This window comes from Lactuca saligna, chromosome 1 (genome assembly GCF_052625555.1).
Source record: "Lactuca saligna cultivar CGN05327 chromosome 1, ASM5262555v1, whole genome shotgun sequence".
NCBI classification, from domain to species: domain Eukaryota; kingdom Viridiplantae; phylum Streptophyta; class Magnoliopsida; order Asterales; family Asteraceae; genus Lactuca; species Lactuca saligna.
Genome location: NC_136417.1, coordinates 7,347,858 through 7,371,986, shown reverse-complemented (window position 1 = coordinate 7,371,986; position 24,129 = coordinate 7,347,858). Strand labels below are relative to the sequence as shown.

The 24,129-nt window shown below is 35.1% G+C and overlaps 2 protein-coding genes across 6 annotated transcripts; one reads left to right on the top strand and one right to left on the bottom strand.

Annotated features, from left to right (window-relative positions):
- The first annotated feature begins 6,419 nt into the window (after positions 1-6,419).
- Positions 6,420-8,639, top strand: LOC145041363 (putative F-box/LRR-repeat protein 9). Of its 3 annotated transcripts, none has more exons than XM_078989490.1 (4): positions 6,420-6,532; positions 7,004-7,397; positions 7,482-8,196; positions 8,418-8,639. In XM_078989490.1, the coding sequence occupies exons 2-3, from the start codon at positions 7,009-7,011 to the stop codon at positions 8,164-8,166; spliced, it is 1,074 nt and encodes a 357-aa protein (XP_078845616.1). In that variant the 5' UTR covers positions 6,420-6,532; positions 7,004-7,008; the 3' UTR covers positions 8,167-8,196; positions 8,418-8,639. The 3 variants fall into 3 exon arrangements, with proteins under 3 accessions (XP_078845616.1, XP_078845673.1, XP_078845541.1); XM_078989547.1 differs by having other exon boundaries at positions 6,425-6,577; positions 8,424-8,639; XM_078989415.1 differs by having other exon boundaries at positions 6,425-6,577.
- Positions 8,640-19,138: 10,499 nt separating this feature from the next.
- Positions 19,139-21,408, bottom strand: LOC145041200 (Glutathione S-transferase family protein). 3 transcript variants are annotated; one of them, XM_078989276.1, is made up of 4 exons: positions 21,181-21,408; positions 21,035-21,072; positions 20,191-20,433; positions 19,139-20,081 (listed from the first exon to the last, which is right to left on the bottom strand). In XM_078989276.1, the coding sequence occupies exons 3-4, from the start codon at positions 20,397-20,399 to the stop codon at positions 19,487-19,489; spliced, it is 804 nt and encodes a 267-aa protein (XP_078845402.1). In that variant the 5' UTR covers positions 20,400-20,433; positions 21,035-21,072; positions 21,181-21,408; the 3' UTR covers positions 19,139-19,486. The 3 variants fall into 3 exon arrangements, with proteins under 3 accessions (XP_078845402.1, XP_078845458.1, XP_078845319.1); XM_078989332.1 differs by lacking the exon at positions 21,035-21,072 and having other exon boundaries at positions 21,170-21,408; XM_078989193.1 differs by lacking the exon at positions 21,035-21,072 and having other exon boundaries at positions 21,181-21,405.
- Positions 21,409-24,129: the final 2,721 nt, after the last annotated feature.

Sequence of the window (24,129 nt, the reverse complement as noted above, 5' to 3'; positions counted from 1 at the left end):
TATATCTTATATCTTAAACTAATATATCTATCACACAGTAACTGGTAACCGAGCCTTTTGTTGTGGTGATCAGATTGTTATATTTCCAACAAATCGGTATCTGAGCTGATATATAAAAGGAATAATATCCAACAATACAATACCAAGTCGAGTAAGACTCAAAGTCCGAGTACTAAAGTCGAGATAACAAAGATGAGTCGAGTACCTTACGTTTCCACAGTTGGCTCGATCATGTATGTTATGACTTGTACTCGCCCTGATATGGCCTTCGCTTTAATCATGGTCAGCAGATATCAAGGGAACCCTGGTAGAGCGCATTGGATCGTGGTCAAGAATATTCTTAGGTACCTTCGGAGGACCAAGGAATGGTTTCTAGTCCTCGGTGGGAGTGATGACTTAAGGGTGCGAGGGTATAGTGACGCCAGTTTTCAGACCGACCGGGACAACTACCGCTCTTAGTCGGGCTGGGTCTTTACCCTGAATGGGGGAGCAGTGACTTGGAAAAGTTCTAAACAGGAAACCGTAGCTGATTCAACGTGCGAATCAGAGTACATAGCAATGAGCGAAGTGTCGAAAGAGGCAATATGGTTGAAGAACTTCATCGGAGACCTTGGAGTTGCACCAGCCATAAAGGAGCATTTGGAAATTTTATGTGATAATGAAGGTGCGGTTGTCTTAACTAAGGAACCGAGGGATCATGGAAGATCCAAGCATATTGACAAGAAATATCACTTCATTAGACATCGGGTAGAAGAGGGACTCCTCGTAGTGAATAGGGTATCATCAGAGGATAACCCAGTAGATCCCCTTACGAAGGGATTGAGTACGGTTAAGCACTTGCAGCACGTTAGGAGCAATGGGATGATGGACGATATTAGTTTAGATTAGATAGTTTCGAAACATGTAATAGATAAATTGTAATTAACATTTGATGATTAAATAAAGGGATATTAATTATAAGTAAAGTTATCGTCTTGTGTTAATTATTTACCTATTGTTTCACTTTGCATGTTTTAACTTCCTGAGTAATAAGATTATTCGAACAGTCCACAGTTGTTCATATGTTGAAAGTAGATATGAACGAAGAATTTCATGAATTGGTTTTTAGACTGTCTAAAAGTGTATTAGACATATCAAAAGTTTGTTGCAACGTTCATGAGTGCTTATGAAATAAGATTTGAGCATTGGATTAAACCCACACTTGTTGGCATCACTTCATGGAATTTATCACGAGCGATCGCAAGATGATAATATCATATAGTCTTTAAACCTAGATATATGGTTTATTGTTTGCGAATTGGTTGTGCATTGATAATGCATAAACGCATCAGTAACTTAATGTTACAAAACACATTGTTGTGCATGATTTGATGAGTGAATAATAAATGCATATGAGTCGAAGTTTATCTGTTCCTTTTATCCTAAGAGGGTAAAAGCGAGATCTGGGCCCCTCGATGATTTGGTATGACTTATGTTTCGGGCGCAGTCAGGACTGAATTGATGTGTTCAATTAAGTTCTATGTCAGACAAATCAGAGATCGAGAAACAAACTGTTGGTAACTATGTTCCATGTAATTATCCATATGATCTCTTGAGAACGGAGGATTATACGATCCTTTATCTAAAGGACAGGTTACTGATAAGATCAGAGTTCGACAGCGGCTTATGAGAGCTGCGATTGCTAATCGGATCCTGAAGTCGTACTTGCAAATTTAGTTATTATACTTATCCAAGTGGGATACTGTTGGATTAGTGTCTAAGTCCATAAGTATATTTGATACGTACTTTACCCAATTCTAGCATGGTCCTTTTGGGTTGCCTTCACCAAAGCAATTTGACAGGATGATTTATGTAGAGAGAGGATATTATGGTTTTTAATATATTATATGAGTAATAAATTAAAAGAGAAAACATATTAATTAATTAATATTGATCAAGAACTAATTAAGAAATTGATTTTTTGATCAAAAGAGATTAATTGAACTAAGGGGGCCGGAATTACAATTATAAGATAATCGGATTTTGGGTCGTGGATCTCTTGGATTATAGGGTGGATGATTTTAAGGTGGAGGTCCACTTAGAAATCGTCCAAGGCCTTGTTCTGTAGGGTTCCATTGGACTGCTTAAGGCCTAAGCTATCTAATTATGGTTTTGACTGAAACCCTAGCAGTACACCTATATAAAGGACCCCAGGGCTTCATATTTCAGCTAACCCAAGAAACCCTAGAGTTATAAGAGCCAAAATTGAGCCTCCATTCACTCTTTTCAAGATCATCTTCTTGCCTTGGTGTTTGTAAGCCATTAGAGGTATTACAATTATGATACTAAGCTCTTGAAGCTGAAGATTCTTGCTGATATCAAAAGGTAATCATCTAAACCTGTTTTAGTCGTAGATTTCGATTTTATAGTATGCTAGATTAAGGTTTACAAGCTTTGGATTAATTTGCATGTACAATAGAGAAACCTAGATCCAAAGCTTTAGGGTTTTGTATGTGCACATAAGAATGTTCTTTCGCTCAAAACCCATCAGTTTAAGGCATGGAGAAGGGCCAAAGCTTGCTAAAGTAGAGAACTTTATGGATATGGGGGCCTAGAGGAGTCCAGATTTGAAACCATGTCCTCGTGACAAGCTCAAACCCGAAAGTGACACCATTTTACACTAAGAGTGACCATTTTATTTCACAAGGGAAGATCTAAACAATGAAATGTCAAGGTGGTAGCTTTATACCTCAAGATGGCTGCTACAATAATGTAAAGGTCGGATTTATAGACTCTTCCTTGTTCCAAGCTCTTAACTCTTCAAGAAATGCTCCAAACACACACTTTTTTTAACCTTACACACTAAAAACTGGAGGATTAGCTTGCTAGGGTTTACTTCTAGACGATAGGGTGGTAAGGGAGGCTGGGGAGGGGAGTTAAGGTTCTTTAAATAGGGTGCAACCCTTAAATATTAGGGTTTTCATTTCCATCTCTAACTCGTCGAGTTGGATCCTCCAACTTGTCGAGTTGGGTCCTCCAACTCGTCGAGTTAATCCTATTATCCACACGGTCATATGAGTTCCTACACGACGAGTTGGGGCCTTCCAATTCGTCGAGTAGGCTTTCTAAAATGCCTAAAATCCCTAGCATTTCATTCCTGGAAATCGAGATGTTACATCTTTAAAAAAATTGTTTGCTTTGATTACATGGAAGGCTGGAACGAGGCTCGAACCGAAAAAAAATTGTAAACGCAAACTAGGGCTCCACCAGTGGTTTTGTCGTTGTCGCACGTCCACTATCCCTGACCACCTGTGGTCTCCTCCATCCGTCGTCGGAGACCTGAAACATCCTACACCCTTTGCTCCATTCATGGTATGCAAAGCTGTTATCAAATTTAATTCTTCATGCTCGTTTTTTGTTTAAATTTTTTGCTTGATTATTATCGAATTATTGCTTCTCAATTCTGATTCTTCAGTTTTTTTGTTTACTTTTTTCTTCTCTATTATGCTTTTCTCGATTCTGTTTCTCATTAGGATGAATTGTTGATTAATTTTCGCTTTTATTTATTTATTTATTGTAGATGGATTTATCACAACTTTTTTTTTTTTTTTTTTTTTTTTTTAATCTTTTTGTAGATGGAATTGATTGCAAACATATCATTATGTTTCTTTTTTCTTGTTAGCACAAATTTGTATGATCAAATTTTTCTTGTTTTTATTTGTTTTATAGATGCATTCTATAATAGACATGATTGACAATGAGAATTTTTCTATAATCTCTCAAGCTGCTATTGCAACTGATCTGATTAATAAAGACAATGAAGTTGAGATAAATGAATTATCGGAAGATGGAATTGGAGATAAAGATGATGAGGAAGCATCTTTTGACAATAATGTCGAAGTGCCTTCAACTTTTACTAATATGGAAGGACTAAATTTGACTATTGGTGACAATTGGATTGTGACACAATCAACGAGTAGGAATGATTTTAAGCGAGAGTTGGGAAAAGATTCTTTCAAGGATAAATAGGAACTTGTTAGAGCAATCAAGATCCATAACATTAGGACACATAGACAATTTGAGGTCATTGAGTCACGCCCAACTATTTGGACTCTAAGATGCAATTTGTACTTACAATCTGGTTGCAAATGGAAACTTCATGCAAGTAAACTTAAACATAGTGGGTATTTTGAAATCACAACGTATATCGGTCCGCGCACTTGTTTACATTATAAGCTTTCTCAAGACCATCCGAACCCAGATGCAAGCTTGATTGCTATGGAAACTAGACACCTTATAAATGAGCAACCTTCTATCAGTATTCCAGCTTTGAGAGTTGAAATAGTTGGCACATTGGGTTATACTCCTTTATATAAGAAGCTTTGGGTTGGAAAGAAAAAAGCAATTGAACATGTGTTTGGAAACTGAGAAGAGTCTTATGTCGCTTTACCAAAATATCTAGGTGTACTTCAAAAATTTAATCTAGGAACTATAGTTGAATGGTGTGTTTCAAGATCGACCGATGTGGGTGAAGTTGAATTTAGGTGTGTTTTTGGGTTTTTTCTCCCTCTATCAAAGGGTTTCATGATTTTCGACAGGTGATTAGCATTGATGGCACACACTTATATGGTAAATACAAGGGTAAAATGCTAATTGCCATGGGAGTTGATGGTAATAATTAAATTTTGTCACTTGCATTTGCTATTGTAGAAAATGAATCTTATGATACTTGGGATTGGTTTCTTTCTCATGTTAAGAATCATATGGTGAAAGACCGTGAAGGCATATGTCTAATATCTTATCGTAATTGTGGAATTCTTAAGGCTGTCAATGAGAATGTATCTCCATGGTTAGGGCTACATGGTTTTCATAGGTATTGTTATATTTCTTAAGTATTCTTTTATGACATTTCAATAACTTGCTTCATTAACTTACATTATTATTTTTTATTGTAACGGTATTTTTTTACGACATTTCATCAACAACTTTTATGACAAGTTTTGTAATTCATAATTGAAAGCTTTAGCTTATCGTGTGAGGAGTCAAAATCAAATTCGAAAGTTCAACTCTATCATGGAAGAAATTGGGAAGTTAGTCCATGAGCTCGATAATGGTTAGAGAGTCATCCACTTAATAGATGGACACTTGCACATAATGGTGGAAGGAGATATGGGTTGCTCACAACAAATTTGTCAGAGATTTTCAACAGTATACTTAAAGGTGCTCGTTTTTTTACCAATCATAGTTTGTGTGCAACTTACATTCTATAGAATGATGCATTATTTTGAGGTGAGACGTCCTTTAGGATATAGTTCTCAAGCTAATGGAGATGCATACTCCATATGTTATTGTAAAACAAGTAGCTTTGATGGAAAAAACAAGTACACATTCTTTAAGATCTTTTAACCGAGAAAAATGTATATTTGAGTTGATAACTTAAAGAGGTCGAAATGTGCAAACAGATAATTGGAACAAAAAACTTGCACATGTGGTAAACGGGAGGCATTTAAATATTATTGTTCTCATGTCTTGAGTGCATATGTTAGACTCTTTTTGAATAGTTGGAAATATGTTGATAAATGTTACTGAATTGAATATTATTGTGCTACTTGGTATCTGAGTTATCCCCGCTTCCTCATAAAGTGTATTAGCTATAATCATCATTTAATAAATTACTTCTAAATTTAAAACTATTACGAAATAAAAAAAAGGTTGACCTCATTCAACAAGACTAAAAAATGATATGGATATTAGAGGAAGAAATGTCATTTTTTGTGAAATTTGTAGGCAATCGGGACATAATTAAAAACGATATCCATCTATACCAAAGTAGTTTAAAAAAATATTTTTTTATGGTATTTGTTGTGATTATTCTCTCTCTCTCTTTATTATTATTATTATTATTATTATTATTATTATTATTATTATTATTATTATTATTATTATTATTATTATTACAGGTAATGATTTATTACCGGTTCAAGTTCAAACTAATTATGATTTCTTTTCTTGTAATAAATAATGTTTGAGTTTTTTTTTTGTTTTTTTTGTAACAAACAATATTAAGTTTTTTTTTTTTTTTTTACCTTAAAAACATTATATATGAATTTTGGAATTTTGCACCTTAAAATATATTGTATTTTTAATTTATGTAATTTGATGGTCAAAAAAGGTAGTATAAGAAAAAGGGATGTTATAAAAAAAATAAAAAAAAAAAGATAAAAAAAATGTTGTTATTAAAAAAACAGTAAAAAAAAGGTTAAAAAACTAAAATAAAAATTATCATTTAAAAAAATATAAAAAAACAATAAAAATATGGAATAAAAGAGAAAAGGAGAAAAATCAACCACCTATCTTGATGAATGGGTACTTTTTGGGCTTTGAAGCATGGGTCAGGCCGGGCCTTGGCCATCTTTGTCTATGATTAGAAAACTAGAAATAAACGTCAATTCAAACCGATAAACTCTTACTAACTTCCATCAACAAAAAATACTCGCTCCACCAATTTCTTCGCCACCGAACGGAGTGACCGTTTTATAGGAAGCCGCAACAGGTATCGGAAAACAGCGATCGATTCTCTTCTTCACCTTCACTTGATGTGCGTTTATCTTTTCCTTAACCTTTCTTCTATTACTTTGAAATTCTAATCTATGATTTCGTTTTCTTTTTAAGTTCAGTAGTTCTAGGGTTTTTAGATTTTTCGTTATGTTTATAGAATCTTCCTATAATCACACTTGATTTCATATTGGTTGTATCCATTGTTTGTTAATTTACATTACAAATCCACTTTGCAACCGCTCAAACTAACGTTGCACAATGCTCTGTAATATATCTTTGCAAATTGAATTACGATGCAGTAGGGAGTCTGTTCTTCATGTATTAAAAAGCATATATATTCATTTGATCGATCTGTTACATTATATGTTATTCTTTGAAAATACGTTGATAAATTTAATGCAATTTTCATATAAAAGCATATGCAAATGCCTTTGTATAATTTAACTTTACTTTATACATGTTAAAGTTACGATGCCGTCAACATCAAAATCAAAATCAAATCGAGGAAAACCCAAGAATTTCAAGTTTGTTCCAAAACCAAAGCAACAATGGCGTGTGAAGGAACAGAAAAGGAATTGGTTGGAACTCCCATCTGATGTAATGGCTAATATTCTATACGGAGTTGGTGTTCATGACATTCTTGAGAATGCCCAGAAAGTTTGCACTACTTGGTGTAATATCTGCAAGGACCCTGCCATGTGGAGGGTCATTTATATGGAGAATATTTACATGGATCCAAATGCAAGATCCCATCTACGAGAAATGTGTAAGAATGCTGTGGATCGAAGCCAGGGCCAATTGATTGATATCACCATGGTGAATTTTACAGATGATGAGCTTCTTGAGTATGTTGCCAATAGGTATGTGTTCTTAGTGTGATTAGTATCAGCACAATATGAATCACTCACTACATGATCTTTGCTTTTTAATTGTTTGTTTAACAGATCAAGTCAGCTTAAACGTCTTGAAATTGCATGTTGCTATAATGAAATTTATGGGAGCTTTAATGAAGCTTTGAAGAAGTTTCCATTATTAGAGGAACTGAGTCTCTACACAACAAATCTCTCAGAAGAATCTATTGCAACTGCAGGGCGTTGTTGCCCTATGCTAAGAACACTAAAAATAAATCAAGAAGCAGATAGGTATTGGTATGGGTATGATGGTGATGAGGGATTAAACATTCTCAATGAGATACCCATATATATTGGAGAGAACTTACATGAGTTAAGGCACCTTGAACTTATTGGAATGAACATCTCGAATTATGAGTTGCAAGTGATTTTGGATGGTTGTTGTCATCTTGAATCACTTGACTTGCGTCAGTGCTTGTACGTTAAGCTTGATGGAGAATTTGGGAAAAAATTATCAGAAAAGATTAAATGTTTGAAATTGCCCAATGATAGTGTTGAAGGATGTCCTTATATTTATAAAAACGGTGTGAACTTTAGTACGGAGCCTAGAGGCTATGACTATGATGACTCTGACTATGATGATTCTGAAGTCTGTTATCATTGTGAAGTCTATGATGATTCCGATGATTTCACAGTTCATCATGCTTTTGGAGTCTATGCTGATGATGATGATGATGATTTGAATGACATTGAGGATTTGGAGTTGCTACTTTTATGACCTTGTTTGGATAATCTCTTTGACATAAAGGTGAGTTTAATGGAATTGTTTAATAGACAAAGTCAGCGAAAGATGTTTTCCACACTATGCCTTAACTTTTTATTATAAATTTATTGCTTTATTTGTTCTTGAATTTCTCTAAGGCACAACTATTATCTCAAATATATATTTTTTTTCAAATTTTGTTTAAGTAGTGTATGGGTGTGGCCATGGAAATGTCTTTACTAATTGTGGTTGATGTTTTTTTGAAGGTGTAGCTGTTGCCTTTGGGAATGACGTTTAGGCTCTGTTTATACACCTCCAAATAAGCTGTTGATCATTTCCATTTTTTTCTTTTGGCTAAAACGTGGGTGAAGACTAAAGAATTTTATGTTGGTTTGTTGATTAATATGGTATCTCATCTTAATTACTTCATTTCAATGTGTACCTTTGGTTGACCTCCATTGCTTGTGTATTGGTTATCGGTGTTTTTATTTTCTTCTCCCATTACCATTGTGCACCACTCCCTGTATTCTTCCTTGGCATGGTAAATCTTAGCTGGTAAACTCGGCACCACTTCTATCGTCTTAAAATAACCAAAGTAACAGATTCAAGCATTTTTTTAGTCTTGGTTCATCATTTTTATTTGAACGACAAGCGATTAACATTAAGCACAAAAGAGAACAGATTCAAGCAAGGAGCAATGTTTTAAAAACCGTTTTTTTAGTTGAACCGGTATGGTGACCGGTTTCTTGTTCAACCAGTTCGACCGCCAAGTTAACTGGTTTCTACAATTTTCATCATTTTTCGTATTTTCCTACACATACATACATACACAAATCAAGAATTTGATGTCTACAAATTCAAACATTAAAATACACATGAAAACAAGTTGTATATCAATCTAAATACAATAAAATAAGGGAAAACCTCACAAAAACCCTATGTATTATACACTAACACTTAAAAAAAACCCTTATATTATCAATTGGTACCATTTAACCATTATTATTTCAGAAATTTATTGTTTTGATGATTTGTAACCGGTTAAGTTTAAGGAACCGGCGGAATAAATGTTGTGGCATCTAATTAGATGACATGGTTGTACATTGGGTGACACGTAGGCAAAGAAAACTAGGTTAAAAAGTGCATCGCATCTTATTCTGCTTCTTCAAAGTTACGATGTTGTTCTTGTTCATCTTCTTCTTTTAACTTCGTCTTTGCAGAAATGGGTGATCGATCGTACGGGTCTTCTTCTTCTTCCTCAACTCCAAACTACAAAAACGTTTTGTGTAAATGTGGTGAACAACCAAAGATTTGGACTTCAACGACCAGGAAGAACCCCGGCCGACATTTCATTCGATGCCCTAATTCGCTGGTATATGATATTCTTTTAAGATTGATATTGTTTCTCAAATTCTTACTCAAATACTTCATTTTTTTTGTAGGATGCTTCAAAAGATTGTAAATTTTTTGTGTGGGTGGATGAGGATTTGGGTCTTCACTGGTATAAGAGTAAAGTGGATGATTTGCATAGAGAGAATGTAGATTTGTTCAAGGATAATATGATCCTTTCCAAAAAGAATATGGAATTGGAGAAGGAGAATTTGAATCTGCAAAAACAATTAATGAACTTTGAGCTGATTGAAGAAAAAGAGACTGGTGTATTCATGGTTAGGTTGATGATGTTTGGTATTGTTCTGGTTTGCATCTTCATTTGGATTATAATTATGTAATAGGGAAACTATGTTAATGTAAAATAGCTAACGATGTATTAGGGTGATGTTGTTTGGTTTATGCACCTTTTAAAGAGACTAGTGTATTCATCTGTTTTATGAAGAGAATGTAGATGTGTGAGTATATAGATTGTTCTAGGCTCCCTTCTTATGGTTCTAATGTCATTTTATATTTGGGTACAAATTAGTTGGACGATTTTACCCTTTTGGTTGCATATTATCTCATTATTGAGATTATTTTTGTTGATTTCATTTTTTTTGGTTTCAATACTTACCTGCATTTCGCCAGTTTTGTTTTTACAATTTAATCATTTGGATTCAATTGGAAGATAAAGGCAAAAAGGAAGATAAAGGCATAAAGTTATGTTATGTTCCATATCTACTTTTGCTGTTCGTTTGTGAATAATGTTTAATGAATAAAGTTTGTTTCTTTTTATCTTTCCAACATTAGCATAATAAGAAAACCTTAATCGATGTTAGTATGTATACATTGGTTTACCAACAACTATTAGAGTAATCCACACACACCAGCACCCAACGCAGAAACATAACAGAAACAAAAAAATCGACTTATCATAAAAAAACAGAAAAAGAAATACAAAAACAGAAACGGAAAAAAAAAAATATGATTTCAATATTGTATTGATAAGCCATTCCCCATTTTACCCTCTTGACTCATATTTATGTTAACACTCTGTCACCCCTGATTTGGAAATACAGAAACAGAAAAAAAAAAATGATTTATCATACATAAATAGTTCATAGAAATAGTTAAATTCACCATTTTTGGCCATTGACCATTTTGCCTTTGTTGATTGTTTACGCTTTTAGCATACCAGACATAAAATAAGACATCTATGGAGGAAAAAGAGGAACATAAAAAAAATATGATTTCAATATTGTATTGATAAGCCATTCCCCATTTTACCCTCTTGACTCATATTTATTTTAACACTCTGTCACCCTTGATTTGGAAATACAGAAACAGAAAAAAAATGATTTATCATACATAAATAGTTCATAGAAATAGTTAAATTCACCATTTTTGGCCATTGACCATTTTGCCCTTGTTGATTGTTTACGCTTTTAGCATACCAAACATAAAATATGACAATTATGGAGGAAAAAGAGGAACATAAAATACATTTTAGCATTTTTAAAACCACACTACATTAACAAATAGAAGGAATATAACTTGTTAATGGGACATAATGTTATTACATTTCAATGATAAAATACTAGGAATACTAAATTCCAAATAACAAAAATATTACAAAAGACTAGAGTTTTGTCCCATTCCAGCTCCTAAATCTAATATTCTAAATAATCCTTTGAGATGGCTTTCTTGGTTTGAGCTTTGCACGGATAACAGGCACATCAATTCCTATCCCGCCAACCACATTAGATTGATCTTCCAAATTATCTACCAAAAAGTATTGAAAGTATTAAATTTAATATAAGCATAGAATATATATATATATATATATATATATATATATATATATATATATATATATATAATTATTTTTTACCATTTTCAATATCAAATTGAGTTTCAGGCCCGACATATTGAGTTTCGGCCACTCCATCATCTTGAGTTATAGGAACTCCTTCATCAAATTGAGATTCAGGGAATTGCAACAAAGGTTCACCTTCTCTCCTTTCCATTTCAGCCCTACGCAGTTCTTCCTCAAAATTATCAAACATGTCTATAACTTCATTTTCCATTGGTGAGTCAAAGATTTCATCAATAAATGACCTTCCTCCTCCACCACCGCTTGTACCTGCATATGATCCTCTTTTACCTCTTACCTCTTGCCCCTGCTGGTCCTTTTCCGCCTCTACCACCACTTGTAGCTACAGATGGTCCTCTCGGAGGTCTTTCATCAGAGTTTGTTTTTTTAGGCCTGCCGGGAGGCTTCTTTTCCTTAGGAGGGGGCACAATCTTTTCATTCTTGCATGTCCTAGCATTGTTCCCTTCTTGTAAACAGTTGTGACACTTCTTTATTTTCCCTTTACCCGAAACGGTTGGATACTTTGTTTGTTTTTCATTCTTGTCTCTTTTTCTTTTAATAGAAGGCCTTCCTGGCATCCTACGTTCTTTTGGTGGCAATAACTTATCATATGAAGTTTTAAACCATAAATTGCTTCCATTTAAGGGAACAATGGATGTGCTATAAGCCAATTGATACTTTTCCTTCTTGAACCAGTCACTTACTGTAACGCCCGTAGATCAGGGCTAATCAATTTAGAGACAATAAGCGTCAAAAATGAATTTTTTATAGAATATTATTTAGGATGAATAATCCTAACTAAGTTGTAGTATATGTTACAAGGTTTCCGTGCATATAAAAAACGCCAAAATCCGAGTTATAACGAAGAAGTTATGACTTGTTAAAGTTTCGCGACAGAACCGGCACAACGCTGAATGACGTAAAAAGTGAATTTACGTTAGAGTGATATTTAGCCTTAGCGATCTAAACGAGAATCGAAGATCTCGTTGTTAGTAGCGAAATGACGAAATGTTAGGCAAAAACGGACGTCGGACGAAGAAGTTATGAATTTATAACGAAATTTTCTGTCCCGACCTATTAAAAATAAATAATAATAAATAAAATTCAAAATTAGCCGACGGAGTCTAAACGAAAGTCGAAGAGCGTAGTCTCACCTACGTGTGGATATAAAGAACGTCGAAAACGGAGTTCGTATGAAGGAGATATGAATTTCCGAAGTTTATTAAATAATTAATAATTAAAATTAATTATTAAACCCCGACATTATCCGAAGAGGAGTCAGCGGTCCGATCCGAAGTACGCCCCGCGTACTCGAGTACGCCCCGCGTACAGCGAAGATGTCAACATTCGCACTCGAGTTCTTCGGATGACGCATGCAGTGACGAATTTGGACGCGTACGCCCCGCGTACTCCGAGGCTCTAGCCTCCTATAAATAGGATGTGAGGGCAGCCGACTTCTTTGCTTTTTCTCCATTCTCTCTCCCGTTTTGCCTCGATTTGCGTGCCAGAAATACCCCGAAGCCCCGGTACTATTCTCGAGTCCTGAAGCAAGTCCCGAGATCCCGAAGATCCCGAGAGGTGCGGTTTCCGAGCCGAAGCTCTGCCCGCGAGAAGTTCGATTTTTGTAGAGATCTTCCAGATCTGCTGAGGATTTCTACTTTTGCAAGTCGTAGTGTTGTCCGATCATTTTCTGATCAAGTGAGTGTATACTATCTTTCATAACACGATAATAATACAAGTATGGTTTGAGTGTATTAAGTTTATTGTTGTTTATATGTGTGAGGGTGTACTTACTTTCTTCTAACACACAAATATGACGTATTTGCTATGGAATACGTGCTATGTGTTTATATGTTATTTGTTTATTTGAGATGGGCATGGAAATTGGAGTTTTATACAGGTGTTAAATGATTTAAACTGTGTAAGTATTTGTATCTACAAAATTGTTGGGTAGAACATAGGTAGATGGAATAGTTGGTGACTATGGAGTTAGCGCCTATTGTATAAACCTTGGCGACTATGGAGTTAGCGCACGTTGAGTAAACTTTGGCGACTATGGAGTTAGCGCTTGTTGAGTAAGCCTTGGCGACTATGGAGTTAGCGCTTGTTAAGTGAACCTTGGTGACTATGGAGTTAGCGTCAGATAACTATGGATTTAGTACTTGATAAATAAGCTTTGGCAGCAATGGAATTCGTGCCAAATTCCTTACGAATAAATGAATGAAGGATAGTTGGTTCTTAGGGTAAAACCTTAAGGAGATAATGGGGATGGGTAATTGGGTTGATTGTTTGCTGATTACATATAATAATTATATTATTGTGGGTTGAAAACCCTCTATGCTCACCAGGCTCCCAAGCCTGACCCACTCAGTTTTCTTTTCATTACAGGTAATGGCACAAGGGTATAAGTTGGTGGACTTGATGAGAGATTTTGGATTATAGATCAGTAGTTGAATAACTGTTGTAAGGTCTATTTTATATTGTTTATGCTTTTGGTCTGTATCGAACATGACATCCCAAGGTTTTATTATTTAATGAAAATACATTCTTTTTGAGAAATGTTTTGATAAATGGTTATCATATTTTATTTTGGGAACAAATTCCGCAACTCTTTTAATAAAAAGATTACTCTGATTTTATAAAACAAAACATAAACAAATCGGTCTTTTCTGGCCGTGAAATTGGGGATGTCACACTTACATAGTCAAGAATATTTTGATGGGTATGGTTTATAGCCGTACATGCATGTACACATGGAAGGCCAAATAATGCCCATCGTCTACATGTGCATGCCCAACCTTCCAAGTCTACCATATATCCTTCATAACCATTTCTAACCTCCAATAGAGACCCACTTGGGATAACAGTCCAATTCCTAGAAAATATGTAAAGTTAGTATAATATTTTTAAAATTTATTATAGAACAATAGAATTTGGAAAACAATCCATACCTCATGTTTTTGTGCCATTTTCTCATCTTTTTAAGTATGTTTGGAGCAACAATAGTTTTCCATGAATTTGTATTCCTTATCATTGCATCAAACCTCTCCATCACATGAAGTCTAATCTCTTCTAACATAGTTATCAAAGGTTTTCCCCTAGCACCAATTATTGAAGAGTTAAAAGACTCAGATATTCCATTTTCTACAGCCTCACATGCCCTATCTGTTTCAAAATAGGCCCTACACCATGTAGGATTTCTTTTCATGAGATCGTCATATGCATCATTGTTCAACTCTTTCATCTTTTCCATATTGTTTTTGAACTCTTGATCTGTTGTGGACTTTGCAGCTTGCCAAAATAAGGTTTTATAAATCTGTCCACTGAAACGCTTGTAAAAATTGGCACAAATATGACGGGCACATTTTCGATGCTCAGCATGTGGCATCACCTCCTTTACAGCTTCAAGAAGACCCTGCATTTAAATATGTCATACAATTTTAAAAAGTCTCAACAAATATCAACAGGTGCTGTAATGACTTAGGGGCTGTTTTGTCATTTCAAATATGTCAAAGTCTGTTAAAAAGGTGTCAAAAAATGTGAATAGGGGCTGTTTTCACATAAGGGTTGTTTTGCTATTTTAAATATGTCAAAATTTGTTAAAAGGTGTCCAAAAAGTGTCAATAGGGGCTGTTTTGACATAAGGTTGTTAACATATATCCATATTGGTCAAAATAAGCATTACTAGTTAGAAAATTACCTTATGTTGATCTGATATTAAAGTAAGTCCATTTCCTTGAACTGTTTCAATATCTGATTGTAGTAATTCAATGAACCACTTCCAATTATCTTTATTTTCTACATTCACAACCGCCCATGCAATGCGGTAAATTTGGTTGTTTCCGTCGCGACCAATAGCAGCTAGCAACTCTCCTTTAACTTTCCCTTTCAAGAAACATCCATCTAAATCAATCACTTTACGACATCCTTTCAACCATCCTTCTTTTAAAGCCTTCAAACAAATATAGATTCTTTTGAAATATTTTGCATCCGGGTTGACATCAACTCCAATTTCAACAGTGCTTCCTGGGTTTGATCTCAAAACTTCGTTACTGTAATCCCATATTCTAGCATAATGATCAGTTAACTTGCCCTCAATTAGTGTAAATGCTAATGTCCTTGCCCTTTCACATTGACCTTTGCTAAGCTTTAAAGAATATCTTTGTAAAAAATCAGCTTTCATTTCTTTGACTTTTGTTTTGGGATTGCGAATTAGGTCACTAAGGTAATGGTTAGCAATCCAACTTGGAGTTATCAATGACCCGAGGCTGTATTTTCGTGCACAAACATGTTTCTTTTCCAAAGATTTCACTTGCCAAGTTAGTTCATTTCCCATCCAAGATGCCCAACATCTAAATGGACACTTATTCTCATCATTTTTTTTGCCACAACGTACTAATATCCTAGAACGATCACACTTGGCAAACCTCAATTGGTATCCATTAGCCACTGCATAATTTGTTAGACAAATCTTTAACTGTTTCGGGCTTTCGTATTTTTCCCCCAAGTGTGGCTCCATTCTGTTCCAAGGGATCCTAGGGTTGTGTACAAGAAATTGGTTCCCAATTTCTTGATCTTTATGCTCTCCTTCGTGGGTTTGATCTCAAAACTCCAATTTCAACAGTGCTTCCTGGATTTGATCTCAAAACTTCGTTACTGTAATCCTATATTCTAGCATAATGATCAGTTAACTTGCCCTCAGTTAGTGTAAATGCTAATGTCCTTGCCCTTTCACATTGACCTTTGCTAAGCTTTAAAGAATATCTTTGTAAAAAATCAGCTTTCATTTCTTTTACTTTCGTTTTGGGATTGCGAATTAGGTCACTAAGGTAATGGTTAGCAATCCAACTTGGAGTTATCAATGACCCGAGGCTGTATTTTTGTGCACAAACATGTTTCTTTTCCAAAGATTTCACTTGCCAAGTTAGTTCATTTCCCATCCAAGACGCCCAACATCTAAATGGACACTTATTCTCATCATTTTTTTTTGCCACAATGTACTAATATCCTAGAACGATCACACTTGGCAAACCTCAATTGGTATCCATTAGCCACTGCATAATTTGTTAGACAAATCTTTAACTGTTCCGGGCTTTCGTATTTTTCCCCCAAGTGTGGCTCCATTCTATTCCAAGGGATCCTAGGGTTGTGTACAAGAAATTGGTCCCCAATTTCTTGATCTTTATGCTCTCCTTCGTCATATTCTTCATCTGAATGGGTTAATTCAGCATTATCAGCATTATCAGATGATATTTCAGGGAACTCCACTTCACCCTGTACCAAGTCATTCAAAAAAGGATCCCATATTGTTTTGTCCATTGAAGAAGGAACATATTCTTCTTCATCAGACTCGTCATCTGTTCCATTCACACCCTCCGTATAAACTTCACATAATATATTTGAAAATGAAGTCATGGCTTTTGGTTAAAGCTTCCTTGAAGAATCAATGGAAACAACAAAAATAAGAATTAGGGGTAAAAGACGGGTTGATGTTCTGATTAAGCGAAATAGAAGAATGATCGATTACCTTTTTTCGTGTGATTGAGCAGCAAGTTTCCCGCCACTTCCAAGAAGCTTTACCTCCTGTACGTAGCTTTCCCTTTTTCCCTTTCGTTTTTTACAGTATGACCGATATCAAGTTAAAAGAGAATGAAGGTAATCCACGTAGACTAATAAGAACGGATAACCTAGGGTTATCGGATAAATGAGATAGATTACACGGTTTCTGAAATAATAATGGTTAAATGGTACCAATTGATAATATAAGGGTTTTTTTAAGCGTTAGTGTATAATACATAGGGTTTTTGTGAGGTTTTCCCATAAAATAACTCATAACTATAACTTTTACATCAATTCACGTGTATTAAAAAAATAAATTCCTAGATGAATATAAATGCATTAAAAAACTTCATAATATTTATTTGCTTTTATAAAGAAAATTTTTAATAAATGTGAGAAAACTTTCAAAGTTTATTATGCAAAAGATTTCAATTCCATGTGTTTTTATTCAGTTTAACCGGTTCAACCGGATTTTTGTAAAAACTGGCCGATTCGATCCGGTTTAGAAATAGACATAAAACCGGTGATAGTTGAACTGCTCTCTTCTCCAATTCCTGGTCCAACCTGTTCGACCGGCCGGTTCAAACCAGTTTTTAAAACATTGGCAAGGAGCTTGAGCCAAAAAAAATTCAAATCAACTACAAGAGAGCATTTGTAATAGGAGATATACACCAAATTGACCAGATAAACTAACTTTCATCGATTTTTTATCCAATTAAATGTGTCAATGCAAATGTCTTCCGCCAAAAGCATTGTGACTCGCCGAACATTTCTTATGATCTTCTGTTTTAGTTTATTTTCGTAATTTTGTACTAGAGATCTATAATGCACAGATCAAGATATAAATATAAAGCACCAATTTACTACTTTGAGGAAGGTTTGGTTTGTTGGAGGCGTGGCTATCCATTCGTTGAGTATGTTTGGTTGAAAATAAAAAAGTTTGTATTTGTAGATTTGTAAAGAGAAAATTGCAAAGTAATATGTAAGATGCCCAAAATACCATTTTATTGATTTTCTTGTAAAAATTTCATTAATTAAACTTTTATCCACTCAAACCAATATATGTTTGTTCGGGTGGGGTATGGGTTTGGGTATATCGGTGAGGTGGGCGTCGAAATTGACATTAATGTTTACATGTGTGTGGGTGTGGGTGCGCCTATGTGTATATATGTATGAGTGTCGTTGGCAATTGGCGGTGTCAATGTCATTGTGGATGTGGGTGTAGGTGTGGCCATGTGGATGTGGTGTGAGGTGTGAGGTGTGTTGGTGTAAGTATGAGTGTAAGTGTGGTAGGTAGGGTGTGTGTATGGGTTTAGGTGTGAAGGTGGGGTAGATTGGGGTGGGAATGAGGGTATGATGAGGTGGTAGTGAGGCAGGGTGAGTGGTGGGGTAGGATGAGTTGGGGGTGGGACGGGCATGTGTGGGGGTATGGGTATAGATATGGAGGTAGATGGTTAAGTATGAGTGTGGATGTTGTAGGCATTAAGGTCCGCATGAGCTTATTGGCTTGGCATTGGTGTGGATGGGTGGGGGTGTAAGAGTAGGGCATTGGTGTGTCCCGTAGGGAGTATGCGCGTAGTGTGTGGTGGAGTGTATAGATATCCTATAAATTGTTAAAATTTTTATAAAACCTAATATGAACATTTCAAAAAGTTATTTTTAATTTTTTTACAAAGTCATTAGTATAATGTGTTGATGTATTTTATTTAAATTGTTATAATTTTTGGAAAATTGTTTTTTTTTTTGGATTTTCATAAAACTAAAAATTTACAATATATATATATATATATATATATATATATATATATATATATATATATATATATATATATATATATATATATATATATATATTTTCAAACATTTACCATAGTACCCTCTAGCAATTGACTATTTCTTTCCGTATTTTTCTAACATTTATAAGGTCGTCCCTTATTTTTAAAAATCAATCAAAATCCATCGGATTTAGTAAATAAACAAATATTTAACCTCCCGGTCTTCACCGTAACCGGTTCTTTTATTTCATCGGTTAAAATAAAAACTTGTTTGATTTGTGGACCTCTACTTTGAACACCTCACTCGCTAGTAGTAAAGACTTAGATTCATTGTAAACTTACATCACAATCACCATAAACAAACATTGTTTCATAAAAGAAAAATTAAAAATCGACATCACTTTGGCTATAAGGTAAACAACAAACTTTTTATTTTTGCAATAATTAAGGATGACGACATTTACGTCTTTTGTACATACAGAGTAATTCCTTGCCCTATCATGTTCCACAAGTTGGCATAAAAATTAACCATTTTATCCTTATTGACATGATACTCTTGGTCCAATGTATGCCAAAAACAATACAAAAGACCTTTCAGTACTATGCATTCACAAACCCTGCATTGTACTGCACATTTACAATTTTCTTCAGTAAATTACATACATCAAAGATCAAACTACTACACACTTAAAGTTAAAAACCCAAACACGCTATTAATTAACATTTCAAAGAAACTAACGAAAAAGCACTAGATGATTCAATACCGTTTTAGCAAACATCTCATACGAACAATGCACCATGTCTTGAACAACGTTTTCTGTCTCTTCCACCCTTGAAAATGTTTCCCAATCACCTTCTTATAACTCGGCCTCTCTTGAACCAGTTTCCAATACTCTGCTAACTTCGGCCTACAATTTATATAATCATTCTCCAAGCCCAAGAGCTCTAACCTGGCTAAAACAGGAACCAACATGACATCGGCTAATGTGAACTCGTCCCCTACTAAGTACAAAGTTTGTTCCAGTTGGGCTTCCACGTCATCAAGTAGGCGAATTAGATGTTGAGTTGAGGTTTGAAGGACTTGTGGGTCCCGTAGTTTTTCTTCGGTTTCGTAGGCTTGTTTTAGTTTGGTGTGGTAAGCGGTTGCGAGGTCGGGAGATTCGGACATTCGGGCGATTATTACGCGGCGTATGAACTTTGATACGGACATGTAGTATTTTTCGGGGATGTGGGAAAAGGTGAAGAACTTTGGGTTCCATTCTTGGATTTTGTACATCCATTCGATCACTTTTTTGCTGCTTTGTGTTATGATTCCGCTTCCTGAAGAAACAAGGGCAATCCGCTCGATGTACCTGTAAAGTTTTCGTGTTGAAGAATGGGCTTTTTTTAAGGTCTGAATAAAATCATTTTGGATTCTGAAAAAATTGAATTTTGTCACGCGGAAATAGGTTGAAAACTTACTGAATAATCTCTATCGTGTTGAAGATAACATGGGAACCATTTTGGAAAACCGGAAGTTTAGCGGTTGGATTCATCCTGAAAAACGAAGGATCCATGTTCTTGCCTGTAACAGGATTGACATGGTAAGAAGTGTAATCGATATTACGTTCTTCTAAAGCCAGCCTGACTTTCTGGCTCTCGATTGAATACGGATGATGATACAGCTGCATTGGGGACCTCAAGATCAACACGAAATTGCCAAATCTGAAGATTAATCAACAAAAAACTTAATTCAATTAACTTTTTTTTTTAAAGTAGGCAATCACCATTAAAACGTCTCCACGGGTTAAGGAATTCTGCTTTCAAATCAAGCTACTGAAAATATTCATCTATAGATGCTTCTTATAAAGTACAAATGAAAAGAGGGGAATATGAAGTCCTTTTGTATCCTTTTGAGTTTTACTGATTCATTCGGTAAAACCTTTTTAAGATAGTAAAGTGGCATTTGTGATGGATAAGAATACGAACCAACTAACTCCAGACTTGACGAAAATTTTGTTTTTGGGGGTTAAAGGGAAAAATCAAACATGGTGATATGTGTTCTGTAATTTAATTTACCAAAAACATAATCTGTTTTGATGTTTCTTACTTGCAAGATTACATGATAAACTGTTTAAATTAGATGTTGACGTATACTCTATAATGAAACTCACAACCGACAGAAGATGCAAAGAAGAAATCCCAAAAACATAACGTCAATTCACAAACTACCAAACGCAGATAAATAAATAGAAACGAAGAACAGTCCACACAAATACTCAAAACACATCCTATAATTAAATTAGAATTCTAAGGGAAAACGCACGAATTTTCAAAACAAACCGTAATCGACGGACAGTCAATCTGCAAATTCAAAACGATTAGAAGAGATCACTCATATATAAACAAAAGCACGATGTTAATTGAGAAAAGCGAGACAAGATGATGAATTGATGAGTACATGAAACTTGCCTGGAAATTCTGAGGGTTTTTCAGTGATGATTCGAAAGTTGAATAGTGGGTTCACGGAGAATGGAAACCGAAAGGGTGTGTAAAGGCAGAAAGCGACAGAGAATATGGAATTCTAGCGAAGAAGGGGTTGGAAAGGGCGTGGAAACCGTAATGTACAATATCTGCAGCCCAAGTTACAAATTTAATGGTAATCAAATAGTGTTGTTTAAACAAGACAGGATCCACTTCCACCTCCACCATGTCATGCACCCTTCCTAGTTTCTATTTCATAGTTAATATTTCTTTTAAACCATCTACTTTGAGTATCTTATTCGGAGAAAATATATGATAATTGATTTATAATATATTTTCTCCTATTAATACTCGTATAGATGATCAATTATCATGCATTTTCTTCGATTAAAATACTGTTATACACAAGTAGATGTTTTAAAAGAAATATTTATATTATTAGAATACACTTTCTATCTCCAACATGTAATGCACCATTCGTAGTTTTTATTTCATAATTTTCGTAGTTTTTATTTCATAATTTCTACCATATTGTGTTGTGGTTTGTAATAATACAAATATTTCTTTTAAAACTTGGGTATATGAGCATCTAAGTTGGAAAAAAATATATTATAATTTATTTTTATTACATAAAATCATTGTATAAATAAAAAAATCTCCAAAAAATCCCTAAAATTTTGTTTGGAAAAGTCACCTTAAATTTTTTTATCAACTAAGTTGGCTTTTGTTTGCATATTGTCTCCAGCACCCGGTTTCCACTCTACGTAACTGGTTACCTTCATTTACGTGAAGTCATTGTCATTTAATAAGATGTTTGGCTGGATGTTAGGTTTACATTTAACATAATTCAACATAAGCACATCGAACTATAAGGGAGATCACTACCATCGGGTCTACACAATCACCATAAGGAGGAAAGTATACGAAGATTTGTATTACATAATATGTTTACCATTTTTCCACATGTAATCTCTCTCTCACCTTGTTGTGAATCTGCCTATAAAAGGCCACACAGTGTTTTGTAATATACATGATATACATAATCTCAAATACTCTTTGTAGTCATTATATGGTATCAAAGCTTCTTCAGAGCCTTTTCGATCCAAAAACCAGTAGTCACCTTCAAACCCACGCATGACTACCATTGTTGAAATCCCCACACACTCATTTTCCCATCAAACTTACAACAACCAAATTCCATGTATGGAGGAAAGAAGTTCTTTCTACACTTATTGGTCTTGATCTTGACAAACATGTCAAAGAGTCAACCATAATACCACCCAAAACCATTAACCACAAGCCTAATCCCCTCTACCAGATATGGTATCGCCAAGACCAACTTCTTCTTGGTGCTCTTCTAGGTAGTTGTTTGGATACCATCCAACCTATAATCTTATCCGTAGAGACCGCATGTGAAGCCTTCAAATGTCATATGTAGAGTTATGCTAGCGTCTCCAGATCTTGCGTCATATCTCTCAAATCAAAAACTTGCATAGAATGTTGAGTATACACAAATTGGCGGATGTCTATCAATCTCTCACCTCCTAGTGGCCTCCTGTAACTCAACAAGTGTACCATAACGCTAAGTAGACACAAACTGGCGGATATCCGTCTTGAGCATGCTCAAGTATCGAGTCATCTAAGCTTGCTCAGAAGTAGAAAAATCAAGACAAAACAATGCCCTCTCAGTAAACAACTTGGTGATCTCTGTTACTGACTCAGTCCCCTACCTCAAGTCCAGATACTCCTGGGCCAATCTTTCCCTCTCAACCAATCGAACATATCTCGTGCGGAACATCTCAGAGAACTTCTCCCATGAAACAACAGCCCTCTACTCTGGAGTGTAAGAGCTAGTAACCAACCTCCACTAATCCTCTGCCCCCAACCTGAGAAGGTTCAGGGCGCATTTGACCTTCTGGTCAGTTGGGTAGGAGCAAGTGAATAAACATCCCTCAACATTGGGCAACCACCTCATAGCAATGATCGGATCCTGAACCCCATTGAACACTGGGGGCTTCGTCTTGTCGAAGTCCCGATATTGGAAGACTTTCTCCCCACGAGCTCCAACAGTCGTGGTAGCTGCAACAACAACAGCCTCAGTAAGTGGAGCGTATCGGTCATCGAAGTACTCAATCATGGCAGTCTTGAAAGACCTAAATAGCTTCGGTACCTGACCCCGAATAGCAGCCACAACCTTAAAAGAAATCAATGCCCTAATCTAATCACCAGACAACTCCGACCTATCCTAGCCACTCGACCCAGCTCCTGTCTCGAATCTCCTTGTGACCATCATATTGAAAATAAAACAGAAAATATCGAATGAGGTGCATTTCATACCATATGAGCTATTCTAAACAACAAACCCTGTAACAACCCAAATTTTCAATAAAAAATTTCATTTTTAAATAACGAATTCATTTCCATAACTTATAAAATTCCAATCACAATTGTTTTCAAAATCCATAACATCAGATAAATTATTCATAATATCCTAGTGTCCCCAAAAAAAACGCCAGAGGGTGCATGTCGCATCATCAAGTCGGGCTTTTGCCCTTAGATCCTGAAGTACTTGAAACAACCAACAAACTATAAGCTAACGCTTAGTGAGTTCCCCATAACATACCACACACAATACACATAATCACATATAACATATAAGCCATACAAGCTACATAAGCCATGCTGTGACATCCCCATTTTCACGGCCAGAAAAGACCGATTTTGTTTATGTTTTATAAAAATCAGAGTACCTCTTTTAATAAAAATGTTGCGGAATTTGTTCCCACTAAAACATGATAAATACATTATCAAAGCATTTCTGAAGAAAAGTATTTTTAATTCATTTTAAAACATTTGGGATGTCATTGTCAATACAGAAACATAAGCATAAACAGAACTTACATTTATTTACACTAGTGATCTACATCTCTTTAATCT